Source organism: Berghia stephanieae, chromosome 7, assembly GCF_034508935.2.
Source record: "Berghia stephanieae isolate SIO BIC M18660-M18661 chromosome 7, UCSD_Bste_1.3, whole genome shotgun sequence".
NCBI classification, from domain to species: Eukaryota; Metazoa; Mollusca; class Gastropoda; order Nudibranchia; family Aeolidiidae; genus Berghia; species Berghia stephanieae.
The window spans coordinates 45,630,426-45,650,342 of record NC_088366.1 but is presented as its reverse complement, the minus strand read 5'-3'; the positions used below and the strand labels follow the sequence as shown (position 1 = coordinate 45,650,342).

The window sequence follows — 19,917 nt, the reverse complement described above, 5'->3', positions numbered from 1 at the left end:
AAGTGTAGATACACATACTATAAGTGACTGTCAATGTCACAGTAAGTCATCAGTGGTCGAAATCACCAGGTTGATAAAATTTTCTTACGTTACGTGGCTGGGTGAAATTTGTTCGAGAAAACCATGTTCGATGTAAAAATTAGTCCAAGGAAGGAATGGAATGTAAAGAATAATAAGGAAAAAAATCTCGACATTCGAATGAGTGGGGAAACCGTGTGTTCAAGGAAACCCTGCTGGAGTGTATGTGTCCAGTGAAAACATTACATAAGCATTATGTAAAGTTAGTCCCCTTTTGGGATAACTCCATTACAGCCTGACAAATAGTTTGTACCTTGACAGATGATTGTCATGAAATTGTTGAAACATTACCAGTGGCAATTATCTCACAGTCCTATAGTAATTGGGAGATATTTGTGTAAAGAATAAGCTCAAATCTGTTGGAACAATTGGGAGGAATTTTTTAAAAAAATATATTGACAGAGGAAGAAAATAAGATACGTAGTAAAAAGTCCTAGCATTACAATTAAAGGACCCAAGAGAAAGTAAGACAAAGGGGAACTGGGAACAAATAGGGATCAGATGTAGATTCCAAGAGCAGACCACCAATGTAGGGCCTACTTAGTTTGACATCACCTAAATGTCTCACCCATACACCAACACAAGATCCCACTAAGAGGAACGCACTCAAAAGCTCACACTATACATTCAAAATAACAATACATAAGAGAGATGATTTACAAGGGAAAAAATATCATCTCCCATAACAATAACTATGCATTTGACTGTTTCGCTCCCAGCCAAGCACCAGGGCAAAACCAAATAAACTCATTCCAAGATAAAGATAGAAAGCATGTTGGAAAACAGTTATAGAGGGATAGAAGACCTGATGAGTGCCACCCTGCGCCACCACGGGAGGCCAGGAACCCCACCCAGGACAAAACCAAGACATCTCATTCTAAATCTAAGACAAAGACAGAAAATAACATGGAAAAGGAAATAGATATTGAAGGTTAGAAGACACAGTTGACACTGCAAACCATTTGGGAAGTTATAAGACCTTACCCAGAGGGAATGAGTTCAACAGAGATCAGAAGTTGACCCATGAGTAGTACACATATTACGAATCCAACGGCTCAAAATGGTACAGTGTATGTCCGGGTTAAGGTGTCGCAAGAATTTAAAATCCAAGTTAGAATAAATGGTCGAGTTTTGTCTCTTTCTGTTGAAAAAAAACCCCCTAAAATTTTCGTAAATGACAAAAGTCTCATTTCACGACAAGGACAAAGGCAAATCTAAGCAAAATCAAGAGTGATATCCCCGACCCACTGACGGAGCAAAGATCCCTCCCGAGAAAACAGAAAGCCACAGGGAAGGGGAAAACAGATACAAGGGAAAGAATCAACAGAGGGACCTGTCGTGTTTTTTTTAAAAGGACAAAAACAAAACAAACAAAATCAAACCACTACTCATCACTACACGAGTACCAGTAATATACATAAAACAAGATTCTTAAAAAGGTTAGTTATGGTTATCCATTTTAATTTTGACAATAACTAAGTTTACAAAATTATCATTGCTGGAACAAGAAAGATGACAACAAATTTTTAAAACGGACATTAAAAAAAAACTTCCTTTAAAAATTGGGATTTTATCGCAGGTCCTAAATATAATGTAAACAGCCAAAAGAAGTGTAATCACAAGGAGACCAAATGCAATTAAATTCCACTCACGTGCAGGTACAGAGACATTGGAGTCTGGATTGCCCAATGTGTCAAAGACACACGAGGAGCAAAGAAACTAACATGTGCATGTACAAACATTTATTGTACGTATCTAATTTCAACAATTCAATACATAAGAACAAAGAAATTTTTTATTAAAATCACAATATTGTTCTTCAATTCTGAAGATAAGTTTAATAAAGTAGGTCCCGTTGTCTAGCTGATAAAATTGCTGAATAACAATAAAAAAGCAAACAAAAACAAAAAAAAAAAGCAATTGATATAAAATATCTTTATGCCAATAAACAATTATCCAATCAGCGTCCCCAACAAACTCCATTCATTCCCATACACTCGGGCTACAACATTCTTCCATAGAAATTATGTGACAAAGTTTATATACAGATGAAAATGATGACCAAGATAACATGGTTGTCTGAAGAGTACTTTAATCCCCTCTATCTCCTTCGTGGGGGACCTCCTCTGCTTCCTCCGCGAGGACCACCTCTTCCGCGTCCTCTGGGTCCACCACGACCACGACCCCTACCCATGGGTGCTGAAATTTAAAAAAAAAAAAAAAGAGCAATTGATCAATTAATTATAATGAAGAGGGGTAATGACTGCAATGTGTAAATCTTCTCCACTTTCAAAATATAGTAAATCATGTTTCCTATGAGAGAAAATGCACACAAGAATATTGTAAAAACATTACAAACTACTGGCACAGCAACTTTTTGTATCGCTTGCGGCTGCGCCAAAAAGGAACGCAACAAAAACTTATTTGCATTGCGGCTGCAAAATCTGAGAGATTCTGTCTTCTCTATCCCTATTCCAACACGCTTTCAGTCTTTGTCTTGGATGAAATTACTTGGTTTTGTCCTGACCCTGGCTGGAGGAAACAGTTGAATGTAGAGTTCATAAAGATGACACAGTCAGCAGAGTTATAACATCTGAACAAGTGTGTATGAAAGGTGCCAGACAAAACAAGAAAGAAAACACCCCAAAAATCAGTAATCAGAAGGTATAAGGTTTGATCCCCAGTCGAGGTTGACTTTTTTTGGGGGGATGGTTATTTTCTTTCTTGCTTTGCCTGGCACCTTTCATACACACTTGATCAGATCTTTATCTTACACCGATGTCTGTTCCCTAATTCCCCAGAGCACTAACATGAGATTATTATCCATTGCTTTTCTTATCCTTTTTAATCCAAGTTTTTTTATGCATTAAAATTTTTACAAAATAAAAAAATTCCGGAGAGTTTTTCAAATTTCAAGGCGTATGAACCATGGAGCAGATGTAATTCAATTTATCAAAGTATTCATTACCACAGAAAAAGCCACATATTAAACCTAACAACAAAATCGGGAGTAATTAAAATTCATAGCTTCAGAAGAAAAAAGTGAAAGTACATCGAGATGAGGATTTTCAAACTTTCTCTTGGGAAAAATGCATTTAAACTATCCACGAGCCAACATCCTTTTCATCAACTTGTAGTAACTGCCAGTGATAGAAGATTAGTTCACAATTATGAATGTCCATAATTTAACAAATAAAGGACATAATACTATAACATCTTACAAAAAGAAAGAATGATGAGATGATTTGTTTCAGCAGAATCAGGTGACAGGCTATTTCACAATACTGCTGACAGAAATGTTAAAAATAACTAAGTGCATCATTCTTACCATACAGTCTTTAATCACATCAATTCAAAATACAATGTTTCCCTTAATCATCAGAACAGAAGGACATTTTCAGAATTATCCTGAACAAATAACACTGATGAAGACAAGTGTCTAGGTGGAATATTCAACCCATTTACCCACAGAAATGTTGTTTCTGCAGTCTTAATGTTCCTCCATTCTTTTAAAAAAATTAATTTAAAAAATTGAACCTTTATATAGAGCAATATCCACTAAACTTGCTCAAAACGCATTACAAAGATCTAACAGCAACCTGTAGACCTGTAAATGAGCTCTATAAAAATGGACTGAAACTCTTCAACAAACTGAACAGAGCTGCCAACCCCATCTGATGAGAAGGTGTACAATGGGACCTCAAAATGGGGGAATTTCATAAAAATGGGTACAATCCTGAAATCGACGAAAACTAACCATTGTGAAAGCAAGAGGAAGGTATAGTTACATAAAGTCACACCACACAAGCTCAATTGCAGCAACAATGATGTTCCCAAGACTATAATCCAATCCTTTCAGAATTCTACCTCCCAGCATGAAGATCATAATTAGTCAAAAAATATATGAACATCCACTTGGTATCAAGGTTTCTCAATAGGCTAGTAATAATATGAATTACAACTAAAGAAAACTGAAGTGACTCTGTACACTGAAAATGGGTACAATCTTGGCGGAAATGCGTGCAAGCGTACAATCGCTGAAAATGCGTACAATTCCGCATTTTTTGCAGTAGGTTGGCAGTTCTGAACTGAAGATTCAATCATTTTTTTTTTTAAATAAGGGCATCATTGGAGAGGAGAGTGATAAATACAATACATTAAAATAGTGAGTGTTATTTCTTACTGGAAGTATGACTGCCATAATTTGATGTAGAAGGAATGCTAAATAAGCATGTCATTCATATAGGTAAAGATGACTTCATCAAAGTCATATTCCTGCCTCTGGAATTATTCTGACATAGTCCGAAAAATAATCACCATTATCATCTTTAACATCTAGCCATGACCTATTGAATTTATTCCTCACATCTTTATTGATGCTCGACAAGTCTGAATTGCGATCCACGAACAGCTCAGCCATTGTGAGAACATTAGAATAATGTAGCAATGAGCAAACTTGATTTAATGACAGAAAAAAAAAATTAAATAAATATGACTTCTGGCCAATACACTGAATTATTAAGTAGAAGTGAATTATCAAGAAGAAACTTCGGCAGGCGAAGCGGAAAAATTCAAAGAATCGAAATGAGGGTAAATCGCCACAAAACAGCAAGCTCGCTTCGGCTTGAGCAAAACATTGGCAGAAAACATCCTGATTTGCAAGGGAATTAATTAGGCTACTTACCATTGTTCCTTATAATCAGGTACCCAATTAGTGAAGAAACAGTCAACCAGTTTGTTTACAAAGTGAGGCAATTGAAATGTGCTTGTAGCAATCTATCCAAATCTAACTTTCGATTTAAAGGTGTCTCCTATTATCATCTTCTAGAGATGTTACTGCCGGCATTCGCATTTTACTATTTTTTATACTTTTAAAACCCAGCTTGTAAATGTGGTCAATTTTGGCTTAGATGAAACAGTGAAATTTATCGCTCGGCGGCTCAGTTAAAATTGGCTACCGTTGGGATCACGACAGGTTGGAAAGTGAAAAAATAATTTAACGAAGGCTGTGTGAAATTACACTGGGATGTGTTCAGTCATGCCAATTCTAAAAAGCGCCGCTTAGCCTTGGCAATAAATCCATCGTTAATAGAAACGGCTCCCATGAGCTATGCATAGCGTTATGGAACACTCCTAATTACTTTATGATCAATCGACTACGATTTGTGAATTCTTTCTTTCTTCACTTCTTTCTTTCCTTTTTAAAAAAAATATTTGAATTTGACAAATTGAATGATTTCAGTTAATTGACTGAGAATTTACAGGTCTAAACCAGTAACAAAGAACGAGACATGACGCATGTTAGGCGATATTACAATTTTTTTTCCGACAGAGACAACGCCATTAACAGCCAGGTACTCAATTTACACCGGAGTACGGTGAGAGAATGCGAGTAAAGAGTTTTTTCCAAGGACTCAACTATGTGCAGATTGAGGCTCAAACCCAGGACCTTCCGATCCAAAAGCGAGTGTCATACCAAAAGACCACATAGTCACATTTACATGAAAACTGATTTGTCCTTCGGGCAGTCAAAAGACAAATTTTGAAAAATATAAAAACAAAAACTTTAAATAAGAAATGAAACATGACACAATTATTAGACACTTTGGTGACAGAAGCAGATTAGATAATTTTTATCAGATTTTCTTCTTTTTTTTTTTTTTCTCTGGATTGGCCAAATCGTACTAAGTACGATTTTATCGTACTGGTTGCAGCTATGTAAATAATAAGTTTCTTTTTAGAAAGGAAAGGAGATCAACTTACGTTTTCCACCTTCCCTTTTGCCTCTAGCCTTTGACTTGGGTGCATCATCAATCAACAGTGTGTCGAGGGGCAAACTGTCCGGGAGGATGTAATAACGGATATTGTTGCCACGGATGCTGAGAGAGTCCAACTGCTGAGGGTCTTTGTTCTTAACTGTCATTTTAACAGCCTTGAGATGGGTGTTCATACTCACATCAACACCTGATATGTACAAAATATATAGTTGAACTCAAAGTCAACAAAAGGGGAGGAGGGGGGAAATGCACTCATCAAAATCAAATATGAACCTGTAACCGGCATATGTTTCTTCCTGTTAAGTTTGTAACTAAAAATGATAGAAGGGAAGATGAGCAGCTTGGCTTGTTTGGTTGCTAATCATTGGGAGTGACTTCCCTTGCCACCCAGGTGCTCCTGCCATTGTCGATAATACAGAGACGCCAACAGTAAATTTCGCTCACAGGAGTTTCAGCCACCACTCGTAGGAATTTCAATGCCGAAAGAGGAATTTCCGCGCACAAAAAAAAAAGGAATTGGAATGGTATTTGGCACTGTGTTTACATGTATAGTTCTAAATAGATAACTGATTAGAATTACAGTGTATATTATGATCCATAAACACATTGCAAATTACAATCCCAAAGTTTCCTTATTTCAAATGAAGTAAAGTGCCAAAATCTAATGGTAGAGATTGTAGTACTGGTGGTAGTGAGGATGATGTGGTGTTGGTGGTTGTAGTAATAGTGGTAGAGATGATGAAGATATGATAGTGGTTGATGTAGTTGTAGTGATGATGATATGGTGGTGGTGGTTGAAGTAGTAGTTGTAGTGATGATGATGTGGTGGTGGTGGTATAGTGGTTGTAGTAGTTGTGGTCGTGATGATAATGTGGTGGTGGTTGCAGTAGTGGTGGTAGTGGTGGTTGTAGTATTAGTGGCAATGATGATGTGATGGTGGTTGTAGTAGTAGTCGTGGTAGTGATGATAATGTGGTGGTGGTGGTTGTAGTAGTACTGGTCGTGATGATGATGTGGCACTGGTGGTTGTAGTAGTAGTGATGATGATATTGTAGTAGTTGTTGTTGTAGTAGTAGTAGTAGTAGTAGTAGTAGTAGTAGTAGTAGTAGTAGTAGTAGTAGTAGTAGTAGTAGTAGTAGTAGTAGTAGCAGTAGTAGCAGGGATGCCACCAGGCACATTTAAAAAAGCCTGAAAATTTGCGCGGTGGTTGTAGTAGTGGTGGTCTTTTAGAGATAATTGCGTGGTGGTAGTTGTAGTAGTGATAGTAGGGTTGATGATGTGGTGGTAGGGATGATGTGGCGTTATTTGTAGTAGTAGTGGTGGTAGGGATGATGGTGTGGTGGTGGTTGTAGTAGGAGTTTGTTTTGTTTGTTTTTAAGGGTTTTACGGCGCTTGCAACACATTTAGGTTATATCAGCGCCAGTAAAAAGGAAGAAAATGGGATAGTAAAAAAGTTCTAGAATTACAATTAAAGCACCCAAGAAAAAGTAAGACATAGGGGAACTGGAACAAATAGGGATCAGATGTAGATTCCAAGAGCATACCCAATGTACTTGTTTGAAATCACCTAAAGTCTCATCCAGACACAACCCACAAATCCAACAAAGAGGAATACACTAAAGTCACATCTAATAAAAATAATTCAACAGGGAGATCAAGGAAAAAAAATATCATCTCCCAAAACAATAACTATGCATTTGACTGTTTCCCTCCCAGCTAGGATTCCGGTTAGGGCCAGGACAAAACCAAGTAATCTCATTCCGAGACAAAGACAGAAAGCATGTTGGAAAACATATATAAGGGGATAGAAGACATAGTATGTACCTCCCTGCCCGCTATGGGAGGTCAGGATCCCCACCCAGTTGTAGTAGGAGTGGTGGTAGGGATGATGTGGTAGTGGTGGTAGGGATGATGATGTGGTGGTGATTGTAGTAGAAGTAGTAGTAGTAGTAGTAGTCGTCTTAGAGATGATGATGTGATGGTGGTTGTAGTTGTGGTGGTAGGAAATGATGATGTGGTGGTGGTTGTAGTAGTGGTGGTCTTTAAAAGATAATTGTGTGGTGGTGGTTGTTATAGTTGTGGTAGAAATGATGATGTGTTGGTAGTTTAGTACTGGTGGTAGGGATGATGTGGTGTTATTTGTAGTAGTAGAGTTGGTAGAGATGATGATGTGGTGGTGGTTGTAATAGTAGTGATGGTAGAGATGATGTGGTGGTTTTGGTGACTGTTTTTTATTCAGTGATAATAATAGCAATTTGTCATAAAGGAGGAAAATGTCTCTATCGGTCAAACGCAAGCAAAGTGTAAAAATAACAGGAACATAGTTTTGTATTAGTATTATGTAATACATTACTATTACTAGTATAAATCCATTCTTATCATTAAACATAAATTTACTTTTTGTAAGCATTTTATGAATTGCCCTTTCCATATGTTAAAGGCCTACAATGTTATTCAAATAAAAGGCCAGAAAGTGTTGTTTTGTTTGATTTTTACTTTATAAAGCAGGCTACAATATCTTTTATTTTTTACCGAAACCTAGTGGTTATTCAGCTTAAAAATACAACCCAAGAATCTCAAATTTAAAGCCATAGTCAAAAGGTAAAAAGAAAGAAGAATGAAGAATAAACTAAGCCAATCACTATTGCTTTATTCTAGGCTAATGTATTATCTCTGCATAACCCGATGATTTAATGGATGGTTGCGAAAGAAAGACAGAAAGAGAGAGAGAGAGAGAGAGAGAGAGAGAGAGAGAGAGAGAGAGAGAGAGAGAGAGAGAGAGAGAGAGAGAGAGAGAGAGAGAGAGAGAGAGATTTGTCCTCCCTTCCCCTTCAACCATCAACTAGCTAATCAAAGAGCACCACTGGTCGTCTGTGTCAATTGTGACATCTGGTGCCATTCAGTCTGGCCCGACGTCATAAAGACGGGACCGTCACTAAATTTCACGAGACTATTGCACAGGTGTCAAAATATGACATAAGACATAAAAAGTTCTGGCTCAAATCTCGATCGCGATTTTTTTCTTCTTCATAAAAAAATTATTTTTTTTTGTTTTTTTTTTTTTTGTTTTTTTTCAAATCGTGACGACAGACAAAAACAGGAGGTTCCGGATTAAAACCGGCTGGTGGTAAAAAATACCGGATTTCCGGCTAAAACCGGAAAAGTGGCATCCCTGTAGTAGTAGTAGTAGTAGTAGTAGTAGTAGTAGTGATGATGATGTGGTTTTATTAGCAGTGGTAGTGATGATGATGATCTGGTGGTGGTGGTTGTAGTAGTAGTAGTGGTGGTAGTGATGAAGATGAGGTGATGGTGGTACTTGTAGTAGTAGTGGTAGTGATGATGATGTGGTGATGATGGTCGTTGTAGTCGTGGTGGTGGTGGTGGTGGTTGTAGTAGTGGTGGTAGTGATGATGATGTGGTGGTGATGGTGATTGTAGTCGTATTAGTGGTAGTGATGATGATGTGGTGGTGGTGGTTGTTGTAGTAGTAGTGGTAATGATGATGTGGTGGTAGTATTGTAGTTGTAGTAGTAGTGGTAGTGATGATGTGGTGGTGGTGGTTGTAGTAGTAGTGGTAATGATGATGTGGTGGTGGTTGTAGTAGTAGTGGTAGTGATGATGTGGTGGTGGTGGTTGTAGTAGTAGTGGTAATGACGATGTGATACTGGTGGTTGTAGTAGTAGTAGTAGTGATGATGATGTGGCGGTGGTGGTGTAGTACAAGTGGTAGTGATGATGATGTGGTGGTGGTGGTTGTAGTAGTAGTGGTTGTGATGAGGATGTGGTCGTGGTGGTTGTAATGGTGATGGTGGTAGTGGTAGTGATGATGATGATGTGGTGGTGGTTGAAGTAGTAGTTGTGGTTATGATGATGTGATGGTGGTGGTGGTTGTTGTAGTAGTAGTGGTAGTGAAGAGGATGTGATGATGGTTGTTGCAATAGTAGTGGTGGTGATGATGGTTGTAATACTAGTGGTAATGATGATGATTGTGGTGGTTGGAAGGGGGGGGGGGGTATCCTTGGAACAAATTGGCCTCACCGGAATTTGACGGAAGTTGCCCGGAACCCGGAATTTTTTTGCTCCAGACCGGAGTTTTGGCATCACTGGATAATACCCCAAGTAGTTTCTAAGTGTATTATATGATGGTCGACGATGAGAAAGGCGGCCGAAATATAAAGTAAAAATAATAATAATAATGGGTAATAGTTATTTAATTTATTGAATTCTAATAAAAAATTAGATTGTTGCTCTCTCTCGTCTCTGTCAACTAAAGGTATGTGGAGCCTGTTTCAGACTATCAAGTTGCCGTAGGTATCGAGCATTAGAAGGGTAAAATTCACAAAATGAAACTAGAGGCATATATAAATACAAACCCATATATTCCATTGATATAATTAATTATAAATTTTTTAATCTGCAACTATTTTCAACCAACAAATCGCTTGTTACGACTGCAAAATACTGCTACTGAGTTCATTAATGAAAAATAAAAATTGGGAGACTTCAGATGCTATCATCACTGATTCCCTAGTCTACTAGCCCAGTGGAGATGTGCATGGCATGGATGAGATAATGGGGAGGGAAGGACAAGGATGGTAGACAAAGGCCTTGGTCCACATAAGCTTTAGTGTGCTATGACAAGGGCGCAAACTCACTTGTGTGTGTGTGTGTGGGTTCAGGCCTTTGTCATAGCACACTATGCGACATGTTTGTGTACTTCCGTGAATCCTTTCACACACTAAACACTTGAATAATAAGCCAGTATTGTTTCTTGATTGCGGCATGCAAGTGAATGTATAGCACGATGGGAAAAAAAACTGGATTTTCTTTTACAGACACACATGATCATAGGATGATATGATAGCAAAAATATGCGAGATGCTGGAAAAGGCGGAATTCCACCAAAAAGTGGAAAATTAAGAGCACTGCACAATGTAATAATCCATTAAAAAATATATGGTACATTGTTTTACTAGAGGCAATTCTATACCGAGATACTGTTATCTTATGACCATACTAATTACAACTTTAGAAGGTCTTGTAATATGTTTGGAGAGATCAATTATTTTCTAAAATTTTTACCTGTGACAGTGCCATGTACCTGGGTTCCATTTTTAAGTTCAATAGTCACAGTCTCATGACTTAGCTTCATCAGAAACCTGTGGAAGAGACAAAAATCAAGTGAATTCCAATTTGCCCTTCACTGCTAGGAACTTGTGGAAAGATTCCCCTCACTTTATTCCAGTGAAGCAGCATCGCAGGTGAGCTTAGTTTGAGCAAGGCAACTTACTCCAATACCTCAGTTTGGCAGGTGGGGCTCGAACTTAGTGCCTGATGGCATGGAGGTCACTTGTATCGATCTTTGGATGAATAACTAAAAATAAATTCAGGAGAGCAACCCAAAGTCTATAAAAATATAAACAAAACAATTGAGGGAAAGGAAATTGTAGTTGTCTTTTTTGTTCGTCTGATGGTTGATCTGGCATTTCATTGCATAGCTAAGAGGAATCTCGCACTGGCACTACTTGGTCTTGGTCAAAATCTACAGTTGCGGCCGATTTGTTGTTATTTTTTCCAACTTCTAAAGACTAAAAGATACTTTGTGAGTGAAGAGAGATAACAGCAATTCTGAGTTGTGAAAAAGTGATCAACAACCGCTTATTTCATCTTTGTCCCAGCATACTAATCCTACATGAAAACTTTAACCAAGTGAAAAAGATTCGTCCTCCTCACTAAATCAAGACTTCTACTCTTCTTTGACCTGGCACTGCCAGTTTATTTTTCGAAGTGGCTAGACAGACTAGAGACAGAGAGACCAAGATTTTGGCTTCCCGGCGTAAAACCGTATTTCGTTTATGAATATTTCTTTCTGAAAATGAAATTAAGTTCAAATTATAACTTTGCATGGATGCTTGGAAAGTTTAATTGCGTTATCAAGCCTCCGAAATCTTACTTCTAAGCCTTAGCTCGGAGACGGAGAGAGTTCGTGTTATGAAGAAAACGTAAACAAAGCGTCGAGCCGGTAAAGCCTTTTCCCGATAGAAACGATCTGAATATATTTAAACTTTAATATACCAAAATATCACAACTGCAATATAACTCACATCAAATACAATTGATTCTTACCTTACAAGCTTCATGATGTCTTTGATATATATTGATTCAATAAATGTGAATTTGTTTCAAAATTTCCTCTGTCAATGGCGGTAATTCAAAAGAACGAAATTAAAACGTCGAAAAAAAATTACAATGACTGTCACTCACCGGAAGTTTTGAGGGGGCGTCTTTCTCACGCAAGCCGGTAATTTGCTCGATTTCGTTTGTGATCGTAGAAAAGCAGGACAGTCCTGTCCCAAATCTGTAACATATAGAATTTAGAGAAATCTTCCGCACCTATTGGGACGGGACAAAACAGTCCCGTTGTGTCCCAAGCCGTTGTGAAATGCTACAAAATCAACGGGACAGGACTGTCCGAGTCCCGTGTTCATTTCGTTTGTGATAGTAGAAAAATATAGCACTTGGACAAAAAAGTCCCAGACTTGGCGGCGCCGTGTGAAAATTGAAATGCCTGTCTTTATTTTCTGCATCCCTACTACTGCTACTACTACTACTACTACTACTACTACTACTACTACTACTACTACTACTACTACTACTACTACTACTACTACTACTACTACTACATACTACTACTACTACTACTACTACTACTACTACTACTACTACTATCTACTGTTGCTTCTGCTGCTGCTAATGCCACTAATATATTAATACCTACATCCCTTACATTTTGTATTTATTTCCAATTCCATTGTATTTATTTTCCAACAATAGTCCACACTTTATTTTAGTTCACTGTCTTCTATACTGCATTACACAGTTCTTACCCGCCTCCCCTCTTTTAACATAATTAAGTACGCACCTTTTATAAATTTCTATTGCTCTGTTTTAATTCGCGCTTCCTCACAAAGTAGCATACAATTTCCTGCCCATCAATGTTTTTGTTTATGTATCTTAACAACGCCACTACCACATTATCTCATTGGTCTGTAGTTTTTAATTCATCATGTGTTGTTAATGAAGGAGAAACCCGAAACGTCCATTTTATTTGTTTTTGTATATTAAACTGAAGCTTACATTCAATTTCACAGTTATGATTTATTTATTTATTTCAATTCTGAATATAAAAAAGCAAGAACAATTCAAAAATAATTCTATGTGATGAAACCACGTACAGAAGGCATAGCAACATAAACATTTTCGGCAATTTAAAAACGTATGTTTATAAATATAATTTAAGAAGTGTCACACTTTGTGACACAGCAGTAACGTGTCTAAAACCGGTCGCACATCTATTCGGTACCTTGTGGGATCAATTATCTTTATCGTTATTTATTTCGGGAATGTTCAATGCTAATATTTTTAAGTAAGTCCTTCTGAGCCACTTGGACTCATTGTAAGACAAATTAACTCCTTTACCCTCCTTCCGCACTAGGACAAAACTGTCCCGGGACAAATTTGTCCTGTCCCACTGGAGAAAACTTCTATTCAAAAGGGGTTCCGCACTAGGACAGGACTGTCCCAGGACACACCTGCGCGAATGCATTATTTTTTTTTTTTACAAAATTCAAAAGTTTATTTGTAGGCAATTGCAACTCTAATATGTAATTCACATTTTATGAATCAACATAAGATACGACATGACGATAATGATTTTTTACACTGTACAATGGGATTTGTTTTCATAAGATTTATATAATCATGAAATATTCTTATAGCAAGAGTAATATTATTGCTACTGCTACTACTACCACTACCACTACCACTACCACGACTACGACGACTACTACTACTACTACTTCTACTACTACTACTACTACTACTACTACTACTACTATTACTACTACTACTACTACTACTACTACTACTACTACTACTACTACTACTACTACTACTACTAGTAATGGATGAAATAGAGGTTGCATATTTCTGTGCTTTACCACGGAAAAAAAAAAGACAAATTGAAAGAGAAAACAATATTGGGTGCATCCTTTAATGACCCAAAGATTGCTCAAGGGTCAATTCCGTAGACTCTATGGTGATCTCCGATCTTATCTTAAAATGGCTTTCTTGGAATCACCTCATTTTACCCAGGTGCAAATGAGTACCCGTTCGCTGATGAAAGTAATCTTTGACGGACTAGCATCATTCAAGAGGATAATAGAAAGTCAGCATGGTTCGTACCCGAAAGGCATCAGTTGAGTAAGTCACCTCGCCTAGCTCAATTTGCGGCGCTGCACTGCGGCTGACGCCTGGTTATACCTTGTCCTAGCTAAATTTGCGGCGCTGCATTGCGGCTGACGCCTGGGTTATTCCAGTCTTACCTTGGAATAGACCCTCGAGAAAAATTTCCCCTATGGGATGAAAAAATGAATTTTATTATTTTAAATTTTAAACTGTTATCTGTCTGCTCAACGCCACAGAAACATGGATAAGTTCCGGATTTATAAGCTTAGGAGGCAAGATGGCCTATGGTTAGCGCGTTGTACTCTGGACTCAGAGGTTCTGTGTTCGATTCCGACCGAAGCCAACTTGTACTTTCTAGAGCAAGAAAATGTACTCCAATCACTCACTCCATTCAGGTGTAAAAGGGTACCTGTCAAGCTGGGATAGTAATCTGCGATAGACTACATACTAGCGTCCCGTTCAAAGGATTTCAAACATATACGTTAATTGTCCGCTTCACGCTATTGAAACCGGAATAACTCCTTCACCATTGGCTACAAGGCTCTAAAGGACTTAATTTGTTTTACAATGAGTCCAAGTGGCTCAGAAGGACTTACTTAAAAATATTTTCATTGAGAATTCCCGAAATAAATAACGATAAAGATAATTGATCCCACAAGGTACCGAATAGATGTGCGACCGGTTTTAGACACGTTACTGCTGTGTCACAAAGTGTGACACTTCTTAAATTATATTTATAAACATACGTTTTTAAATTGCCGAAAATATTTATGTTGCTATGCCTTCTGTACGTGGTTTCATCACATAGAATTAGTTTTTGAATTGTTCTTGCTTTTTTATATTCAGAATTGAAATAAATAAATAAATTTTACCTGTGAAATTGATTGTAAGCTTCAGTTTAATATACGAAAACATAAAATGGACGTTTCGGGTTTCCCCTTCATCAACAACACATGATGAATTAAAAACTACAGACCAATGAGATAATGTGGTAGTGGCGTTGTTAAGATGCATAAACAAAAACATTGATGGGTTGGAAATTGTTTGCTACTTTGTGAGAAAGCGCGAATTAAAACAGAGCAATAGAAATTTATAAAAGGTGCGTACTTAATTATGTCAAAAGAGGGGAGGCGGGAAGGAACTGTGTAATTCAGTATAGAAAGTGAACTAAAATAAAGTGTGGACTATTGTTGGAAAATAAATACAATAGAATTGGAAATAAATACAAAATTTAAGGGATGTAGGTATTATTATATTAGTGGCATTAGCCACAGCAGAAGCAACAGTAGAAATTGTAGTAGTAGTAGTAGTAGTAGTAGTAGTAATAATAATAATAATAGTAGTAGTAGTAGTAGTAGTAGTAGTAGTAGTAGTAGTAGTAGTAGTAGTATAGTAATTAGTATAGTAGTATAGTAGTAGTAGTAGTAGTAGTAGTAGTAGTAGTAGTAGTAGTAGTAGTAGTAGTAGTAGTAGTAGTAGTAATAATAATAATAATAGTAGTAGTAGTAGTAGTAGTAGTAGTAGTAGTAGTAGTAGTAGTAGTAGTAGTAGTAGTAGTAGTATATAATAATAATAATAGTAGTAGTAGTAGTAGTAGTAGTAGTAGTAGTAGTAGTAGTAGTAGTATTAGAAGTAGTAGTAGTAGTAGTAGTAGTAGTAGTAGTAGTAGTAGTAGTAGTAGTAGTAGTAGTAGTTAGTAGTAGTAGTAGTAGTAGCAGGGATGCAGAAAATAAAGACAGGCATTTCAATTTTGACACGGCGCCGCCAAGTCTGGGACTTTTTTGCCCTAGTGCGGAAGGCTGCTATATTTTTCTACTATCACAAACGATATGAACACGGGACTGGGACAGTCCTGTCCCGTTGATTTTGTAGCATTTCACAACGGCTTGGGACACAACGGGACTGTTTTGTAGTAATTGGTACTGTTATTGTGTTTTTGTCAACCATCGCCTCTAATTATATCGTGTTTGCGTCCACATGTCAGCAGGTGAGGGTATTTCCTTTACAATGAACATATGGGTTACCGGACCTGCATACAAGTATACAACATTTAAATGGATTTTATAAAAATGAATACTTCAGATTTCGTCTTAAAGTGAAAAAAAACCTTCATAAAATATCACATTTCTGGCCTTTTCCTATGTTTATTTCAATTGAGCCTGTATATTATTTTAAAAAACACACAAAAACTTGAGCTTTAATATCCACAAAACGTGCTTAAAGCGCTTTACAAGGAGCTCCGAACCAACAGCATAACCTAACATGTAGGACGAGGCATTTGTCTGAGAGGCAATATTATAATTTTCTTCAAGCAGAGACAACGCTGTTAACGTCCAGGTACTCATTTTACACCAAGGTACGGTGAGAGAATATGAGTAAAGAACCTTTTCCAAGGACTCAACTATGCGCCACGCGGGACTCGAACTCGGGGCCTTCCGACCCGAAGGCGAGTGTTACATCACTAGACCACATAGCCACACAAGTGTGGCCCATCGTCTCAAAACGGTATTATGTCGGGATGAACCAGATGCTAATAAGTCAAATTAAAATTAAACTGGTCAAAATTTGAATGATTTCTATTTAGCACGTTAAAATATGATATTCATTCTTCTTTATAAAGCATACAAACTCAACCCAAGTTTAATATTTCTGGCTATAAATTCAATTTTCAGCATCTTAAACATGCAGACATAATACGGTTTTGAGGCCAAAATTAACATTTTTTTTGCGCCTGGTTCACCCAGATATAATAGTGTATTAGCCAATCAATGGCAAGGATGAACAGGAATGGTGAGATCAAGTATCCCTGCTTGAGTCAAGTTTTAATTTCACAGCTGTCAGTAAGCTGATCTTCATGTACAAGCCTGCAACTTGATCCTTCAGACATTTCCTTAATGAAGTTTACTAACTTCTCAGGGAGTCCATAATGTGCCAGAATTTTCCACAATGTTGCTCTGTCAATACTGTCGAAAGCCTACTCGTAATCCAGAAAGTTGACAATAAGAGGAGAGTTCCACTCTATAGTCTATTCCACTGTGACTCGGAAAGAGGCAATCTGTTCGGTGGTTGAACGGCTTTTCCGAAAACATGCCCGTTCTCCAGCAGTTTAGCATCTGTTGCATTCTTAATTCTCTCTAGAATAATACTATTGAAAACCTTTCCTGGGGTAAAGAGAAGAGTGATTCCTCGATAATTATTACAATTTCTGAGGTTCCCTTTCTTTGGAAACTTGATAAGATGTCCTTCCTTCCAATCCTTTGGGTATATCCCGTCATTCCAGATTCTCTCAAATAATGGGTGAGCGCCATCAACTATTAGAGCCTCCGGTGGCATCTGGTCTGGTCCAGCAGCTTTCCCTCTTTTCGTCTTGTTAATGGCACCCACAATCTCTGCTATCCATGGTGAAATCACAGATAGTTGGTAGCTCATTCCTGGCAGGCAAAATTTCCGGCGGGTTGTCTGGTGGTGGTCTGTTCAGAAGGCAGTTGAAATGTTCCCTCCATCGCTTAGATTGAGCCTCTTTTCCAAAAATAGTTTTGCCATCTTTGTCTTTGACTAGTAACTTTGGTTTCCTTTATTTTCCAGCAAGTGTCTTGATAGTTTGATAAAGGATCCTTATGTGTCCTTCTGTCGCTGCTGCTTCTGCTCTCTCTGCCTGTTCATGAATGCTTCCTTGTCTTTCTTCACAGAGCTTTTGACTTCCTTAGCAGTGGCTCGATACTGCTCTTGTGCATCCAGTCTTGAAGGCCTTGTTTGACTTGCATTCACGTGTTCCTTCCTTGTTCCTCTCTTGTCAATAAGGATTAGACTTATACATTCTTTATGTTCCGATTTCTTGACACCCAACACCTCGTGGCAAGTTGTTATGTAGACTTCCTTAATCTTTGCCCAATGTGACTCTACATCTATGTTATCCTCGAGATCAGCCAGAGGTTGGAATCTATTACTCAATCGCAGTTTGAACTCCTCTTTCTTATCCCCATCTAATGCATTCATCTGAAATGTTCTTCTTGTGTGTGATCTGATCCCATGTTTTCTGAGTCGGAGCTTTGCCAATAGCAGGTGGTGGTCTGATCCAACCTATCTCTGTCACATCCTCTAATGAACGTCTGAATCTTCGCGAGATACAAAAATGATCGATCTGATTCTCTGTCACACTGTCTGGTGAGACTCAAGTTGCCTTGTGTTTCCTTTTATGGGGAAACAATCATCCTCCAAGCACCAAACTGTTGAATGCACAAAAATTTGCAAATATCTCACCATTGTCGTTCATCTCTCTCATGCCATGACGGCCTATGATACCTTCATAACCTACATTATCCTGTCCGACTTTAGCATTGGCAACTCCCATCAATATGTTGATGCCATTCCTTGGCAACTTATCAATAACTTTACAATTCAATACTTATCTTTATTTTTAGAACGGCAAAAGGGAGGCATGGCGCACACCCAATGTAGAATATGACTTAAATTAACGGCCAAACAATGTCACACGCCCAAGTAAGTTTGTGGCCAAGTGTATGTATAGTCTTCTCCTTGTGCTTAGTCACCCTAACGTTACATTATCGTGGTGTTGGAGCAAAACTCGTTATCCAAATGACACGGCACCCTTCCGCCTAGCCGAGAGAGAGAGAGAGAGAGAGAGAGAGAGAGAGAGAGAGAGAGAGAGAGAGAGAGAGAGAGAGAGAGATTAGCAAGCAGTCGCACAAGCCACTGAGCCATCCAGCCACACAAAAATATGATTTTCAAACCTACGTGCATCAGCTTCTAATGGTGTCAGACTACTTACTATGTTATGATTATCTATCGAGGACGCAAACTCATCGCCAGGCAGCTTCATCACAACGTTACGTTCAACTAGATGCTCTGCGGTTTCAGGCTCTTGACCACAACGGGTACTGGTGGCAAGTCCCCACTGATGTAGTGAGCGTGCTGTGAGGTTCGCGGCCACCCAATGTCTCCTCTTGCTGGTGGAGAAGCCTGGCAACTTCTCCAGTTTTGAGAAGTCGATGTCCACGCCCCTCAAGGGATTGAATTCGTCCAAACTGACTTACATCTCGTATAATATGCAGCTTTGTCCGAAGTCCGGGAAGCTACGTACATGGGTTGCCGGGACTTATTTCCGCTCGAAACAGGGGCACCGTCGATTGTGCGCTAGAGGGGGGTATCCCCACTCCCTCTTTTTTTCTATCTTATTAAGCCATTTGTTAATAATCGTCTCCTGTCGGAGGGTCGGATTGCTGCCATTATATGCATGGACTTGCGAAGTTTTACATCTAAATTCTCAACGTTCTTGCTTCCACTCCACACTGGAGCGCAATACTCCGGGATGGAATTGCATAGTGCTAGGGCGGACGTCCTCAGAAGAGTTTGATTAGCACCCCAACTTATTCCCGCCAGTTTCCTCAGAAGACTGTTGTGCTTCTCTATCTTCCGGGGAACTCCTTCGAGATGAACTCGATAGGATAGGTAAGGTCCAGCGTAATCCCCAGGTACTTCGAATTCGGCTCTTATGTGGAATGCAGTGGCCATGGGTTTTGAAGTGTTCATTTCCAGGTTGTCGAAGTAGGTTTTGAGTCTGGTGACGTCCTCATCGAGACGGGTACACACCTTACTTTGAGTAACGAGCGCCCAGTCGTCCGCGTATCCCAGCCTCAGAGAGGAACTGTTCGGCATATCACTAATGTAGACACCAAACAACATTGGCACCAGAACAGATCCTGACGGACCCCACTGGTCAGTTTCCCGACTTTGCTCGTGGTGTCTTCCAGGGCGACGTGGAATTGCCTTTTCCCCTAAGATTAAAGAGAACAGCTTC

At 38.5% G+C, this 19,917-nt stretch overlaps 1 protein-coding gene across 1 annotated transcript; it reads right to left on the bottom strand.

The window, feature by feature from the left end:
* Positions 1-1,518: 1,518 nt before the first annotated feature.
* Positions 1,519-12,134, bottom strand: LOC144977346 (small nuclear ribonucleoprotein Sm D1-like). Its single transcript, XM_078922439.1, has 4 exons — positions 11,979-12,134; positions 10,935-11,011; positions 5,842-6,042; positions 1,519-2,277 (listed from the first exon to the last, which is right to left on the bottom strand). Exons 1-4 carry the CDS (start codon positions 11,990-11,992, stop codon positions 2,180-2,182), a joined length of 390 nt encoding a protein of 129 aa, XP_078778565.1. The 5' UTR covers positions 11,993-12,134; the 3' UTR covers positions 1,519-2,179.
* Positions 12,135-19,917: the final 7,783 nt, after the last annotated feature.